The sequence below is a fragment of the Calypte anna genome, chromosome 10, assembly GCF_003957555.1.
Source record: "Calypte anna isolate BGI_N300 chromosome 10, bCalAnn1_v1.p, whole genome shotgun sequence".
Classification (NCBI taxonomy): Eukaryota; Metazoa; Chordata; class Aves; order Apodiformes; family Trochilidae; genus Calypte; species Calypte anna.
Genome location: NC_044256.1, coordinates 9,981,774 through 9,998,708, shown reverse-complemented (window position 1 = coordinate 9,998,708; position 16,935 = coordinate 9,981,774). Strand labels below are relative to the sequence as shown.

General features: G+C 36.0%; 1 protein-coding gene across 2 annotated transcripts in view; it reads left to right on the top strand.

The window, feature by feature from the left end:
- The window catches only part of DMXL2 (Dmx like 2), a 51,762-nt gene that overhangs the window by 13,420 nt on the left and 21,407 nt on the right, over positions 1-16,935 (top strand). For both annotated transcript variants that reach the window (XM_030456724.1, XM_030456725.1), the window contains exons 7-22: positions 1,045-1,220; positions 1,921-2,092; positions 3,049-3,223; positions 4,020-4,253; positions 5,296-5,573; positions 5,762-6,455; positions 7,292-7,413; positions 8,464-8,553; positions 9,822-9,939; positions 10,681-10,800; positions 11,233-11,460; positions 12,153-13,823; positions 14,114-14,224; positions 14,857-15,026; positions 16,083-16,180; positions 16,337-16,502. In XM_030456724.1, the coding sequence (XP_030312584.1) occupies positions 1,045-1,220; positions 1,921-2,092; positions 3,049-3,223; positions 4,020-4,253; positions 5,296-5,573; positions 5,762-6,455; positions 7,292-7,413; positions 8,464-8,553; positions 9,822-9,939; positions 10,681-10,800; positions 11,233-11,460; positions 12,153-13,823; positions 14,114-14,224; positions 14,857-15,026; positions 16,083-16,180; positions 16,337-16,502 (4,623 nt within the window). The remainder of the gene's footprint in view (positions 1-1,044; positions 1,221-1,920; positions 2,093-3,048; positions 3,224-4,019; positions 4,254-5,295; positions 5,574-5,761; positions 6,456-7,291; positions 7,414-8,463; positions 8,554-9,821; positions 9,940-10,680; positions 10,801-11,232; positions 11,461-12,152; positions 13,824-14,113; positions 14,225-14,856; positions 15,027-16,082; positions 16,181-16,336; positions 16,503-16,935) is intronic.

Sequence of the window (16,935 nt, the reverse complement as noted above, 5' to 3'; positions counted from 1 at the left end):
TGGTCTCTTACACTTACTGAAGAGGACAACTGAGTATGGGGCTGCATTGTCTTATGACTAAAAAATGTGCTTACAACACCTTAGTAAACATTACATTTTTGTGGTTAGAAAATTATCAGAAGATTTGTTTCATTCCATATTTCAATTTCCCATTAATATACTTTTATATAACTAATTATTTGACTAAGCATATGAGGCCAATGTGGTTTTTTTCTGTCTGCAGAGCAGCATTATACTGTTGTTTCATAAGAGACATAGCTTTGATCTTAATTCTTAACAGGACTGCCTGTCAGACATCTTTCTTGCAGAATCTTTGGTCAGATTCTGTACTTCTTGATGCTTGTCAGGAAATACTACCTTTTATCTGCACTCTCAGAGATTTGTAATTTGTTAATTTATTTTGTATCTCCAGTCCAGCTGTGTACAGTGTGGTAACCAGCTGTGTACAATGTACTGTTGTCATAATGGCCATGTTGTCCTTAGCTATCATCAGGATAGTTAAAACTCCAGTCTCACTTACCAGCATTTGTAGTTTTGCTGTGTCAGCATCCCAGTTTTGTTTGTTGGCTACATCAGTGGTGCCCAAGGCAGCATAGGCTGTGCTGGTGGAACCAGCAGAGACTTACAGCATGGGCTGTCCCAGTGGGGAAAATGACTCTTAATGACCCTAATATTGCAGCATAGCTATTTCTGGCTTCTATCTTTACAGGCAAATGGACATGGGATTTAACCATGCATATGTGCTATGCAGAAAATGCATAGAGAACCAAGAGGAGAGTAGGGGGCCAACTGAAATGGAATCAGAATTCCTATGGGAGCGAATGTTGCCAGCAGAATATTTCTTCAGTCCTGTAACTCATTCCAGAGTGACCATCAATAAAATAAGTGGTCTCAGAAATAGGTTGTGTGAAAAATTGCCAATAGTTGTGGACCACAGATCAAGTTTTCGTGAATGATAACAGAACAGCAGTTTTCTTATTTGTTATTTTCTTTATATGGCAATTATAGGTCGCTAACCCCATGGTTTTTTATTGCTCTACCTAGGGTGATTGCCTCTTAAAGGTTTGGTATCCTATGAATGGTTGGAAGTCATCTCTTCTGCCCCAAGAGAATGAAGAAAAAAAATGCTCAGAGGTTGCTGAGTTCTCATTTGTTTCCTTGGCACATCCTCGAGCAGTGACAGGACTTTCATGGCGTAATACGAGCAAGCACATGCCCAGGTTGGAAAAATATTTTTATTTATTGTTTTGTTGTTGTTTTTTTCAAAAAAATCAAGCATTTGACCAAGTATTTTGTAATGCTCTATTTAGTTTGGCCATCAAGAAATCAAGAATATTATTAGATTTCTCTGCTTATGCGTTCAAGAAATAAAACAGATCGGCCTATTCCCAGAAGTTTCTTTATTACCTAGTTAAAAAAAAAGTAGTCATAGTCACATTAGCAGGTGAGATTTATTCTAAAATATGGACTAAATTTCAGTGCCTTCTCAAGTTATTCCAGGTATCATATATGTAGGGCCAAATGATGATATGAAATTAGAAATAAAATATTTGTTTAAGCAACTAGCATTTATTAATCTGTTTTCTGTACTTTATTGTATATACTGGTGTTTAATTAGTTGTTCAATTTCACTTTTTATTGTTTAATACAATTTATGAATTCTTCACATAGTCCAACAAGTCAGACAGTTCAGGCAGTTTCATAACTGCAGTTTTATAACTGTTGTATTTATAAAATAAAAATAATTTCATGTTCACATGCACTTTTGCCAATGATCTATGGGTTTATCAGCATGCCAAAAATCACTAGCGATATAAAACCTTTAGTTAGGGGAAAAGCATAAATCTGGATGAAACAATAACTACTAAATGCTTGGATGGTTCCCTAATTTCTGCTCGATTGCCTGGATATGTCTGTTAGGGGTTCGGTCTGCAATGCATTACTCACATCGTGTCTTGATGGCACCTGTCGGCTCTGGGCAGAGACATTGTTACCAGAAGATCCTCTTCTTGGGGAGCAGATCTGTGAAACTTCCAGCATTAGCAGCAACATCTGTGAAGAGCAACGGGACAAGATAGAGCATGCACTAGAGGTACAAATAAATACTTTTGCCAGTTTTTATGTCCAGATTCCTAAAATTTATATAAAGGATGTAGAAATCTTAAGAATATATATTATCTAGTTCTTACAAGCCAAGCATAATAGTCTGAATTAATTCATATCAGTTTTTCATGTCTATTATGAAACACTGAAGAAGTCAGAGACTTTGGAACTCTGCACCCAAGCTTCATGTTTTTAAAATTCAGTCTCCTTTTTATGTAGCTAATAAGTAGTTTTGGGAAGAGACAATGTTTAATATGGAATCGTAAGTGATGATTTCATTCTGATTTGGTCTGAAAGTCTGTTATTATAAAAACAGTGCAAATAGTAAATAAACACCTAATTTTTAATTACGTAATTCAATAATTGCAGCTTCAAAAAGGTGGTATTATGGGACTAGAAATTACAGTGTCATACATATCAAGGTAATGGTAAGAGAAAACCTATGAATATAAAAGAAAACAAACCAAAAAACCCCAACATCCCACAACTCATTTGAAGACTATTACAATCAGACCAAGTTTTTTATGTATCATGACCATCAACAAAGAGAAGGAGTGGAACCAATTATGCTTTGGGCTGTTGAATCAGTTGGAGTCTAAACAGTTTTCAGTTACACAAAAAGAATTCATCATAGAATAGCATTGCAAAGGTTACTGGTTATAGATTGTTGTAATCTTGTTTATGGTTGTTATGTGAAGTAGTGTGTATTTTTGTGCTGCTGTTGGAGCAGATATTATAGGTACTTTTAGAAGAGCTTTGCCTTTGGGCAGAACTGATGTACCTAGGTATTGCTAATCTCTGGTGAAATCTATTAAAATAAAGCATCCTTTTTTAATTAGTCTTCACTTCTTGTGTAGAAGGAAATGAAAAAGCTTTAAGCTGTGTAAGAATTTTTATTTTACAGGTTTTTTAGTATTTCTTATTTTATTTTTATATATATCCCAGACAATTCACTATTTGAAAACTATAAGAAAAGGACAAAGGAGACCTACAATTCTTACTACCCACATAGATATATTGCCAAATCAACAGGGTACTCATGAAGTTCAGCGACACATTTCACACCATGCAAATGCAGTTGGGCGCTTCCATATAGCAGCAAGCATCAACCCTAATACAGGTGAAGTACAACTGTTGATTAAACTGTAGTAATGCATGTGCACAAAATGAAAAAAGTAAAAGGGGATGAGATGCACATTCTTTGTATTTCTCAATTGCATATGGGAAATTTCTAGGAAGACGTTTCACAAGTTTGTTACTTGAAATTGAGTTTTGTTAGACAGATAAGGCTGAACTTATTCTGAATACCTACAGCACTTTAAAAAGCCAGCTAAATTTATCTTTTCATGTCAGAAAGCAAAGGAATCCTAAATTTTGAGTCTGCTTGGCATTTGATTGTTGGGATTTAGAAGGCAATGGTATACAATGAATAGAGTATTTGCATACAGAATATATGAAGTGAATAAAAAAAATTACAGCTTTTTTTGGCCAGAAACCATCTGCTTTTTATAGAATAATGCAGAATATTATAAAAAAGCATAAGTTTAAAGAGCAATTACGTGCCTTACCTAAAATCTGTACACGAAATGACAGCACTGCAATATATGAAAATGAGCAATTAGAACTGTCAAATTTGTGAATTATGTGAATTTACCATTCACATAAGAATCAAATATCATGTAAATTAATTGATGTTAAGATATCTTTAAATTTCTGTATTAAAATTGCATGTAACAACTTGATCTGCATCTTACCTTTTCTAATCTTGCAGGCACAAATTATGTTGTACCTCAAATAAGTTAAATGTCTTAACTGAGAAATCTGTGTGTACGTACATACATATTTAGATATAAAAGAGGTTTAATATATTGGGCTTTAATGTATTTGGTTTTTTATTTGTTTAAATATGTCCACAGATATTCCATCAGTCCCGGCTGACACAGCTTTTAATACAGAAGAAGGAAGTGGAGGCTTTGTTGTTCACTGGTTGAATAATAAAGAATATAATTTTACATCCTCTATTGAAGTATTCATGCAGAATCTAAGAAATATTTCTGAACAGCAAGTAGAGCAAGATTTTGACGTTGAGGTTGAAAAGGAAGAGGAAAAGGAAGAAAAGGAGAGAGATTTGCGTAGGAAATTAGACCGTGGTTAGTAATCTTGAGATATGTAACACAATAATTATTTGAATTCTTAATGCAATTTTGCACAAGAATTAAAAGTACTAACATTTTACTGCTCATGTAACATAAATAGATACTTCCAGCTGAAATTCTGTATTCTGTGTTTTTAAGCAGGAAAAATTCAGAGTACTCTCTGTTAGAATGTACTAGTGAAATACATAGTGAAAATAAAGTTAGTTTTTGTCTCTCATTTCTATTTTCACTGATATATTTCACTGAGCTATGAAATTATGACTAAGACCTGCTCTCTATTTACCTTACAATCTGATTGTTCAGTAGTGACATACCAATTTATAGCAAGCTTTAATATGGGTTGGATTTAGCCCCATTTTAATGCAAATGCACTGTTTCCAGTACTGGTAAGATTCATGTTTTCAACCTTTGGAATTAATAATGGAAAACATATACTACCAGAAATACCTTTTTTTGGATGAGAATGAGAAATATGAGAAATGAGAGAACTCAGGGTCATTTGGCCAGTTAGGTTGGGTAAAAATAAAAATACTGTCTACAGAAGCCAGTAAGACCAACTAGTGGCAGCACACTGATTGCCATTTATAATACCTAGGTTCTTAAAATCTAGATTACCAATGCAGCGGTTAGGAGTGTGGTAATACTTGCTGAACATGCAATACATGCTGCTTCATCAGCGATCACAAACCATGTATCTCATGACTAACTTCTAAACACAAAAAACTTCCCACATTCATTTGGAACCAGCATTCATATAAAACGTGTAGGGTTTTGTTGTTGACCAGAAGAATATTAGGCCAGGGCATCACTCTAAATATCTGATTTTATGGTTATATTTATTTGTATGGCATAGTTAAGAGCAGTGGTCAAAGGCCTCCCAGTTTGTACAGACAGACCAAAGCAGATATATCAAACCCTCAGTGTGCATGAATGTTACAGACACTATTATAAGCAGATTTAAGAACAGTTGTTTTGAATAGAAACTGGCAGGGAATCTTCGAAATGGATAAAACGGCCCCTTTCTTTTCTGTTGTAGACTTATCTATAGATAGAGAATCAGAGACAGGGACTGGTACTGGCTCTTCAGAACATGAAGATGGAGAAAGAGAGGGGAGCCCTAAAACATCTCAACCAGCAGGCCTACGCATGCCTCTCCCAACAGTTTTGTTAGATCGGAAAATTGAGTTGCTCCTCACTGAATGGAACAAAAATCCAGACGTGCTTTTTACTATCCATCCTGTTGATGGTACCTTCTTGGTATGGCATGTTAAATATTTAGATGAATGTACTCCAGGCATCTTTCGACAAGTTCAGGTATTGTATATTTGAAACTGTTTTATTATTTATGATCTTAATCAACAATCATTGTGTCCTTTCTTTTATATTTGGACATCAGTATGAATTGACTTCTAAGTACTTCCTGTGAAACAGCTAAAATTTATTCAGACTTAATCTGGATCTGGGTTGTTATATTCTAATTATCTTCTTTTTTTTTTTTTTAGGTTTCATTTTCTTCTAGGATTCCTGTTGCATTTCCGTCAGGAGATGCTAGTTCCCTTAGTAAAAATATTATGATGTATGCTTGCCCTGTCTTTTACAAAGACAGCAGTAATGCTGTACATCAGAAGACAATAGACCTCCCAGACAAGACTCCAGCAAATAAAAGACCAATCTTTCCTCAGGGCAGTGCAAATAGGAATATAGTTCCTCCCACAGTGATGATGATTTCCAAACATATAGATGGATCTCTCAATCAGTGGGCAGTTACTTTTGCTGACAAATCAGCTTTCACCACTGTGCTAACTGTATTACATAAATTTAGGTACTGTGGCCACCGTTTTCATCTCAGTGATCTAGCTTGCCATTCTGTTTTACCATTACTGCTAACATCATCTCATCACAATGCTCTATTAACTCCTGAATCTGGCAGTTCCTCGGACTCTGAGAAGATAAGCAGAAAAAATTCTGCTAGACATGTGAAAGGGTCTTCTAGGCAGCATCTTAATAATGCAGCAACCCATACATTCCATGACCCAGATGCAATCTATAGTGAGCTGATTCTGTGGCGTGTAGACCCCATAGGACCTTTGTCATACACTGGAGGAGTCTCTGAATTGGCTCGAATTAACTCTCTTCATACCTCTGCTTTCTCTAATGTTGCCTGGCTTCCAACACTTATTCCCAGCTATTGCCTTGGTGAGTATACTTAGCATGTGTTCATACAGAGTTAACAATGTGTGCTGTAGAATTAATTTGGAGTTTATTAACTTTTCAGCAACTTCCCTGTATTAGGCAAATTAAGCCTTTTATTTCATTTGAGGCTGAGCTACTTTAACACATCTCATCTGGTCTTCGTGTGTCTAGTTACTGTGGATTCAGTAACTTCTGTGTGTGTGTGTGTGTGTGTGTCAAGGCAGAGAAGAAAAAACCAAAACTATTCTGGTACAGTTTTTAATATATTACTCGCTATTACAAATATACTTCTCCCTCCACTTTTAAATCTGCATGTTTAATTGGAGAGTAAAAGGAAATAGTCATAGAAATAAATCTTATCCAAAGAGCCTGGAGAAAGTAAACAAGAAAAATATCTAGAGGTAATAGCTTTTTGAACAGTTTACCTTAGCTTCTTGCTGTGCATCATCTCTGAGTACTTAGGGAAGCTAGATTTAGCCCTTCCAAGCACCTCCTTAGAGGTGATAGTGAAGAGAAAGTAACCATTTTAAGGAATGGTAGTTTTCCCTTAGATGTACTACAAGTTAGTTTTTCTGCATGTAAACAATGTTTGTAAACATGAATGTTCCAAGCAGAATTCATACAACTTTAAGAAGGATTTTAATTTACATGAGTGAGCAGAAAGGGAACTAGTTCAAAGTATAAATAATGATCTTTTTAAATACACACATTTGCTTAGTTTTGTTTCAGTACTTTATGAAAATTATATTAGAAACACATTCAGATACTGTGAAGTGTAATAGACTACTTGATGGCATTTGACTGCCATCTTAAAATGAATTTTTTGTCTTTTCTGTTAGGTACATACTGCAACTCTGCTAGTGCTTGCTTTGTTGCATCTGATGGCAAAAACCTGAGACTCTATCAAGCTGTTGTAGATGCACGAAAACTTCTACATGAATTATCTGACCCTGAAACATCTGTAAGTTTTATTTAGCAATGTCTTGAAAGTATTAAAATAAAACTAATTAAGGCAACTTTTTCTACTCCACTGTTTTGTCTTCACTTAGTTTTGTGTAATGTTTGTGCCATTCTGTCTAGGGCCTTATGCATTATACCTTGCAAAATTGCATGTTTTGGAAGTTGTCTGTAAACATTAGCAGACAGAAATGCAGCTATTATTACTAAAAGTGTCTGGAGTGAAGCAAAATATCGGCAGCAGGTGGGCAAAGGAAAAATGGGATTTCTTTCTTTGTCTTCTCGGAAGAGAGCAAGGTGAAGTGGGAAGGTGAAGAGAGAAGAGCAAGACTTGGGTGTATCCACCTAAGTTACATTCATATATGAGGAAAGGTAGAGATGTTGGAACAGGAGGGAACTGGCAGGTTATTGCTAGGGGTAATAGTTCTTACTTTTTCTGTAATAAATACTTTTTTCATGCTTTAAAATCTTTTTCTGTGACATTAGGCAAAGTCAAGCTTGACCTTACACTGTTACTGTACAAAGAAGCACAGCTTTCCTTTTTTTTCCACTCTTGGTATTTTATAAGCTGTTCTGCAAGACTGAGCCTGTCAGTATCCAAATCAGTCTGAGGAATGTGTTCTAGGAGCAATAAGTGTGAACATTGCAGCAAAAATCAATAGAGCATTCAGTTATATATAAGCAGTACTGATTTATTTTTTAATTTGTTGGGACAAAACCTGAAAGCTTTAAACAAGAGTGAAACATTATATTTGAGTGTCTCATGGCACAGATACTAAGCTCTGTTGTGAAAGGATAAATCTCCAAATAAACATCTAGTTTCTGTAGAAACTAGTGTGCTATCCACCAGTGGTGGTGGGAGTATCTGCAGACTCCCAGCAGTGCCAATCATTTGCAGATAAACACATTATTGGTAAGTGTCAAAATAATAGGAACGAGTCTCTTAGGATTTATGCCAATAGGGAAAATTAAAGTATCAGTTTATTGTAAATGACTAATTTCTATCTGACCAAAGGAAAAATATACCAACTCTTGTCATTTTGCTCTGTTCCAGAAACTTATTGGGGAAGTGTTTAACATTGTGAGCCAGCAGTCTACTGCTCGACCAGGATGCATTATTGAACTTGATGCAATAACTAACAAAGTAAGTAAACAGGTTACTCTTTAAGGAGGGGGTCATGTAAGGGTGTTTAACTGTTTTGTCTTATAATTAACCTAATTTGCTGATAAGAGACAAAAAGATGGCATTTCCCAGTGGTGATAACAACTGCCTTGATTTATTTTTTTTTTTTTATGCACCTTGAACATTTTAGTTAGAAAACTTTCTTTTAGCTTCAGGGAGCTCAAAGAGTTGTTAGAGTGTAACAACGTTTTCTAAGCGTAGATCTTGACCAAAACAGAACTTTCAGACTGGTTTACTAACCATCATTTTAAAACAATCCCCTCAAATCCAAACGAAAAAACTAGTGTTTTTGAAAACCCAAACTTAAAAGCTAAACCTTACTATTCCAAAATCTTAGCCAGGTATGACTTCAATTCCTTTGTTGTTCTTGTAAGAAATTTTTATGTGTTTACTAATACAATTACACATTTCAAACCAGGAGGTAATACTTGTAAGAACACCTTGTTCTTACAGTAAGATATTTTGATTACACCTCTGTCTTTTAGTAAGCAACCTGTGAAAACTCTTTTCACCATTTTTTAATCAGACATCTAGATCGTTTTGACATAATTAAAGAATTTTTGAATCTGTCAATAAATTTCCATGTCTTTTAAGTATAAATCACATAGGGTTTTTCAGTTCAGATTTACAAGGTATTTTCCTAGAATATAGATAAATGCAGGCAATACTGTCCATATTTATCTGGAAAAAGAGGGTGTTTTGCAACATGGAAACTTTGCCATCACTGTCTTTGGGGAACATATTTTTTTCTTGCCTGCGCAGAAAAGGATTTCACTGCCAGCAGCCTCCTTTGTAGAGAGATGGAGGAACTGCAAAGAAATCTGTTGCTGTCAGGAAGGTCAGTGGACAGAAGGACGTGTCAATTTACTGCAGACATGTCTTCCCACTGAAGAGGGATAGAAGTCTTAAGAGTTTTTGCCACTGTAAATTGTTCAAGGGCTAAAGAAATAAAAACCAGATACCAATTCTTCTGTCAGTAACTGTGACAAAAATGTTTTTACAGAATTTCTGTAGCATGGTATATTTTGGTGAAATTATTTTAATTTACAAATAATAGGTTCTAGAATATACTGATCCTAATATAAAAGGAAAATGTTTTCTGATGCAATAATTTTCAACAGAAAAGAAAGTGATCTGTGTTGGTAGCTAGACTGCACAAAAGAATAATTGCAGTAGTACAAATTGTCACTGTACTCTTCTGGAAGCATATTTGTTGCTTTACGTTTCAGTGTGGCTCAAACACACAATTGCTTCATGTCTTTCAAGAAGGCTTCGTTTTGGGATACAAACCACATAAGAAAGATGTGGAAGGGAAAGAAACTGAGATATTTTTCCAGCCTTCACAAGGTATAACTTACATAATAAGAATAATAATTTCCATTAATGAAGTAGGTGCCAAAAATATTCTTAAACAATACTGAAATCTAGCCAGCATGTACTTTTTTTTTTTTTTTTGAGAATCAGTAGAATCCCATAAAACAGCTGTTTCATGTTGCTCATATGAATTGTTGTTACATGATAACAGGATTAAACAAAGGCATTCTAATTTGCTTAGACTGAAACATTTTTGACTTATATGACAAAGCAAATTTTTCAGAATGCTGTATGGTATGTAAAAACTGTGTATGAAATAGGATAGAAATGTATTTTTTGCATCAGGCTGTAGTTCCAGGTGACAAGGCGAATATATCTGACTTCCAAGTTGATGCTAAAGAAAGTAACTGAGGAATTTGGTAGTAGACTCAAACCTTCAAAAGAAACAGGAAGCAAGCAGGCAGGTGGAAAAGAGTCTTTAAAATTTAGCAAAATAGTTCAAATTTACAAGGAAGACAAATTTATCTAATAAATTTAGATTTACCTCTGGTACTCAGGTTGTCTGTAAGTCATTCTATTTCATTATTAACGTATTTCTTGTGTACCCATGAGCGAACTGTGTTTTAAATACTGCTATTTGAACGTTTTGTTTTATAATTAAGCAACTTCTTTCAAGATGGTAAAGAAATTTTTTAGCATTTTAGAGTCTTCTGTAATTGAAAATTATTTGTTGAATGTAAACTTCATGATAGAGATAATATGTTTAAATTACAGGGTATCGTCCACCATCTTTCTCAGAAAAGTTCTATCTAGTAGTAATTGAAAAAGATAGTAATGGCAGCTCCCTTCTTCACATGTGGCATCTTCATCTCCAATCTGTGCAAGCCTGTGTTGGTGAGTCACTGATTTTCTTAGAGACAGACATTTCTTTCATATTATTTAAAATAAAACATAAAGCTTGGTGGCTTATTTTAAAAGAAATTGTGTCACCTTTGTCAACCAGAAGCTTCAGTGTCAGGAATGTTCACCGTAAGTTATCAATTCAGTAGAAGCAATAAGGTTTCTTAGAAAATGTGGTTGCATTCTACACCAGTAAAAAGGTTTGGAATGGGATAAATAATATACTTAAACATTGGATTATTTATCTTAAACTATCAGGATTTCAGAATGAATACTTAAATAATCACAGCGTGCAGTAAAATGAACACAGCATGCATCATCTAGTTACTTTCTATGTAACTTAAGCACTGCTAAAAATAAATCTGATTACAGGATATTCATGCCTCACATAACATTTTTTAAACACTGTTGGCACTTTTTATGTAGCAAAGCCAAGTGAAGCTACTTCATCAGAGAATAAGCATTTAGTACCTGAGCAAAGGACCATGGGTTCTTCTTCAGATTTATCACCTGGCAAAAGTCCCATTGCACGATCTTCATCAATGACCAATCTTCAGACTGCCAGTAAACTTATTCTGAGCTCCAGACTTGTGTATAGCCAACATCTGGATCTTCCTGTTGGTGTAGAAGTAATAAGAGCAACTCCTTCAGCAGGTAAACTTTTTCTATCCAGTTGGTCCACTGATTTACCTTCTCATTTATGGGCTTGTACTTTTCAGCCTATCACATTCTGATTTACTGATACAGGAAATACGGGACGAAGAAGCCTCTCTGAAATTATTGCATCCATATCTTGTTACTTTTTTGTAAATTTATCAAGTCACCACAGGGAAGCTGTTCCGGAAACTTACTGCTCTAATAGTTGGAAATTTTAACTACTAGTCTCAATTTATTAACAAAGAATTTATACCTGCTTGTTCATCTGCCAACATTAATATATATGGTATATACTGCTTCTTTTTCCTGGTGCACTCACCTGCTTTTGTCCTTCTGTGGTTCTCCTGTCTGTTTTTTGCTCCCCCCATCCTCCTTAGGTTTCCTTTTTTTGTAGGCTGTGTGAAGCTAATCTTAACGTCTTATTGCCATCTCACTAAGACTTTGTATTCCTCTGATTATTCTAACAACTCTTCTTTGAATTAGTTCAGTTCCAGTTTATCATCCTTGAATAGTGACCAGAAACGCAGATGATTAGTTCTGCCCAAGCTGCAAGACTGCTTTTGCCCTTACCCAACTCCAGTTTAGAAAAATAATACCAGGTTGTAAAATTCTCTTATCAGTGGTAAGACAGTGTTGTGCTAACCTTAGCACTCTGTATTGCTAAAAGTAACTGTTTGTTCTAACTTCAGGTCACCTGAGTTCTTCGTCAATATACCCAGTCTGCCTTGCACCTTATTTGATAGTAACAACATGTTCAGACAACCAGGTGCGGTTCTGGAGATGTACTGTAGAGACAGAGCTGAACAGCAAAGATGAAGAAGAGGAAACCTATCACTGGAGCACATGGCCTTTAATGAATGATGAAGGAGAAGACAACAGCAGTGCAGTACATGTGGAAGGAAAGCCAGTTGCTGTTAGCTGTTCTTACACAGGACGCCTTGCAGTAGCGTACAAACAACCCATCCAGCATGGCTTCGTTTCCACGGAATTTTCCATGAATGTTTGTATACTTGAGTGTGAGTCTACAGGGGGATCAGAATGGGTTTTGGAACAGGAAATCCATCTGGATGATTTAGTTAAGGTGGGAAGAGTACTTGATTCAGGGATGAGTATAGACAGTAATTTATTTGTTTACAGTAAATCAGATGCTTCTTTGAATAAAGACAAATACCTGGTGCCCGGTATCAAGCATTTGGTGCATTTGGACTGGGTGTCAAAAGAAGATGGTTCGCATATATTGACAGTTGGAATTGGTGCCAACATCTTCATGTACGGCAGACTTTCAGGAATTGTAACAGATCAAACTAGCAGCAAAGAAGGAGTAGCAGTCATTACTTTACCACTAGGTGGTAGCATAAAACAAGGTATAAAGTCAAAGTGGGTGTTGCTTAGATCAATTGACTTGGTGTCATCTGTAGATGGCACTCCTTCACTGCCCGTTTCACTGTCCTGGGTGAGAGATGGTATATTGGTAGTGGGAATGGACTGTGAAATGCATGTTTATGCCCAGTGGAAACACGCTGTCAAGTCTGGTGATGCAGATAGTGATGTTTCTGTTAGTGAAGACTTAACCCAAGATCCACTCAAAACAAGCTGGATAGCAAAGAAGACCAGCGTAGTTGATGGGGCAGGTGCAGATGATGTTTTTGTCGCTCCAGCTCTGATTCAGGATGGTGGTCTTTTTGAAGATGCTCATTTTCTCTCACCTACTCTCCCCCAGTATCATCCAACCCAGTTATTAGAACTTATGGATCTGGGTAAAGTTCGCCGAGCCAAAGCCATTCTATCACATTTAGTTAAATGTATTGCAGGAGAAGTTGCAATAGTTAAAGACCCTGAAGCTGGAGAAGGAATTAGCTCTAAACGCCATCTTTCTCGCACTATTAGCGTAAGTGGTAGCACTGCAAAGGATACCATCACAGCTGGAAAAGATGGAACTAGAGACTACACAGAGATAGACTCGATTCCCCCACTGCCCCTGTATGCACTACTAGCTGCAGATCAAGATGCCACTTACGTTTCTGAAGAACCTTCTAAGATACCTCAGGGCTCTGAAGATCAGGCTAAGAGAAAACCAGAGGATCCCTACTCAGACCTATTCCAGATTCAGCCTGTTACAACTGATGACTTTATTGATTTCGAGCCTGAAAAGAAGGAGAGTAAATCCAAAGTTATTAATCTGTCACAGTATGGTCCGACTCACTTTGGCCGAGAACACGCGAGTGTCCTTTCAAGCCACCTCATGCACTCAAGTCTGCCAGGCCTCACTCGACTGGAGCAGATGTTCCTCGTAGCTTTGGCAGACACTGTGGCCATGACAAGCACTGAACTAGATCAGAACAGAGATAAGAATTACTCAGGTTAGTAATTGACATATTACTTAATTAAGAGTCTTTTTTCTCAGCAAAGGTAGACAGTTATGTTGAGATAACAAAGCTGAAAGCTAGCATCTGTTATTCAGATTAGATACAGTAACAGAAAAGAAAAAAAATTAAATATAAGCTTGCTTGTATTTCATACATAATAAATAACTTGAAGTTCAGGTTCTCAGAACATTTAGAAACGTGCATTCCTCTCTGACCGCATTTATTTTATCTATGCCTCTTGTGGTCACCGTCATGTTCTAAAGTCAGTATTATATATTTCACAGGAAAAGATACCTTAGATGAATGTGGCCTAAGATATTTGTTGGCTATGCGCTTGCACACCTGCCTTCTGACATCACTCCCACCTCTCTATCGAGCTCAGCTGCTTCACCAAGGTAATTCTTCAATCTCTCAATTAAGCCACTTGAGCTGACAAGACCTGGGTATGTTTAATTTACAATATTATGTTATTGTTATTGCCTGTATATTTATTGTAAATTATATCAATTCTATTAAGGCCCTTATCTTGCAAAGGATTAGCAAATGCTTCTCTGTGTGCACTGTGAATAGCAAAAAGACACCTCCCAAAGATACATAGAGAGAATGAGGACATTGCATTACAAGAGTATGTCTTTATCTTACCATAAAGATTATTTCATTATTTTCATCACAGCAGGTGTCTCCCATGTGCAATCTGAATAAATGCCATTGTGAAATACAGGAAAGAATAGTAGTTACCTCCTAAATAGCAAACAAAGTGTCTGCCCCAGAAGGGAGACATTTTTCTTTCAGTCTTTCACCATATAACTTTAGTAACATGTATGAGCAGGGAAGTGGGAAAGAATGGAAGAAGCAGTGGGGATATTTCAGCTGTTCTGTTAGCAGCTCTGTTTTCTGTTAAGAGAAATAGTCACTTCTCAGATCTATATAACACTTGGGTTGGAGATCCCACTTTGCATCTTTGCCCTATTGCATTTGTTTATTAAAAAGTCTTGATCTTCTGCCTTTTGTTTTGTGATTTTTTTAGGCCTATCTACTTGCCATTTTGCATGGGCTTTTCATTCTGAGGCCGAGGAGGAGTTGATAAATATGATTCCTGCCATCCAGAAAGGAGACCCACAGTGGTCTGATCTAAGAGCTATGGGTATTGGTTGGTGGGTCAGGAATATCAACACTCTCCGAAGGTGCATTGAGAAGGTAATTTTTATTGCTTACATTTTTGAAGCACCTGATTTCCTCCCCCTTCCCTGTATTTTAGAGTATGCTGAAGATAATAAATACATCTAAAAATATTAGTCAATAAAACCTAAATTTCCTGTTTGAAAATTTAGTATTTTTTTATAATGGAGTATTATACATAAAATGGAGTATTATTACATAATTACATTTTTATAATGGAGTATTATTACATAAAAGAGCTGAACTGCAGATAAATGCAGGCTTTAATCTTCTGAAGAGTCTCAAAATTACTGTTTCTTAGAAGTATGCACCTATATTATGTGAAAGCAAAATAACTCCAAATCTCATTTGCATGCAGAGATTTCTTATGGGAGGTCTAATAATTGATAAAATTCAGTATTTTTCTGAGATACCTTAAACTGCTTCCTACAGGCACCAATGAGATTGAAAACCTTACTTTATTAAGAATTTTTACTTTCTTGTAACTTTTGATGGATTTGAGTAATTATTAGTTTTTGCTTTAAATTACAAGTAATACAATCTCTGAAATATCTGTGGAACAGACATTTCTAGTTTACTTGATTTCCAAGTCATCTGTTGTAGAAGTGTACTCATTTCATAAAGTTACAGGATACTCAAAGAATCCAGAAGTAAAACTTAATTACCCTAGTACTCTAAATCATATGCAATTGGGTTTCTGAATCTTATAGAAAAACCAAACAGTGTTCATTAAAGACATACTTTTATAGCTTAAGTGTATGTAAATTGTATGAGGAATTGCACCTAATAGAATGAATTCCTGTAACAGTTTTAAGGAAAATATTTTTATTTGCAAATTCCCACTGTGGTTGAGAGGGGTGAATAGGGGCAGTACTGCTGTTTGTTTGAGTCCTGAGAACATATACAGAGTAATGAGAGCTCTCATATATGAATAAAACATTCTGACAGGGATTACTGTTGCTTTGTAGATGTAGCACCATCACCTAGACCATCGTCCCTGACACAGAACATATGTTATTTAGCTAAAAGCAGCCTTTATATTTTTCAGTTAATTGTAGGTTTTGTTTACTACAGGTTGCAAAAGCTTCATTCCAGAGGAACAATGATGCCTTAGATGCTGCACTTTTTTACCTTGCTATGAAGAAAAAGGCAGTGGTGTGGGGTCTGTTTAGGTGAGTTCTGCTAAATTTGATTAAATCTTAATTGAGTCAGGAATGCAAAGCAGAATTCAGTCAAGATTAGAGCTTAATTTGAAGTGATGCTGTTTAAATGTTTGTGTGCTAAAGTTACCTAATAAGTAGTTGTATATGTTCCATTTCTTTTTGCAGATCCCAGCATGATGAAAAGATGACTGCCTTTTTCAGCCAGAACTTCAGTGAAGACAGATGGCGCAAAGCTGCTTTAAAAAATGCTTTTGCTTTGTTGGGAAAACAACGCTTTGAACAATCAGCTGCATTTTTCTTGCTAGCAGGTTCACTGAAAGATGCTATACAGGTATCCACTTTTGAGAATTTAAGTTTCAGTTTCTAATTTGACCTATGTAACTGCACCCTTACAGGCTGTCCTCCACCGATCTTTTCACAAATTGTAGCAGCACAAATACAATGATACATCTACTCATGACCCTCTTGTGCCCAGCAGACAGATCATTTACCTCCACAGTACTGTGAAAAGTAGCTTGGAAACTGATCTGAAGGCCAGAATAATTGTTCACATACATCAGACCTCAGTGCAGACACTCGGGAATATCTGTCATGACCCTTCTGGCAAAGCTTTCTGTTTGATCAGCAGAGTTGTAGAACTCTGTTCAGCCTCCAGCTACTCTGCATGACCTATTTTTACAACATTAGATAAAAATAAAAAGTCAGAGTTCTCCTCTGAAGCAGCCCCAGTATCCCTTGTTAGCAGAGATGTGATGTTGCCTGCC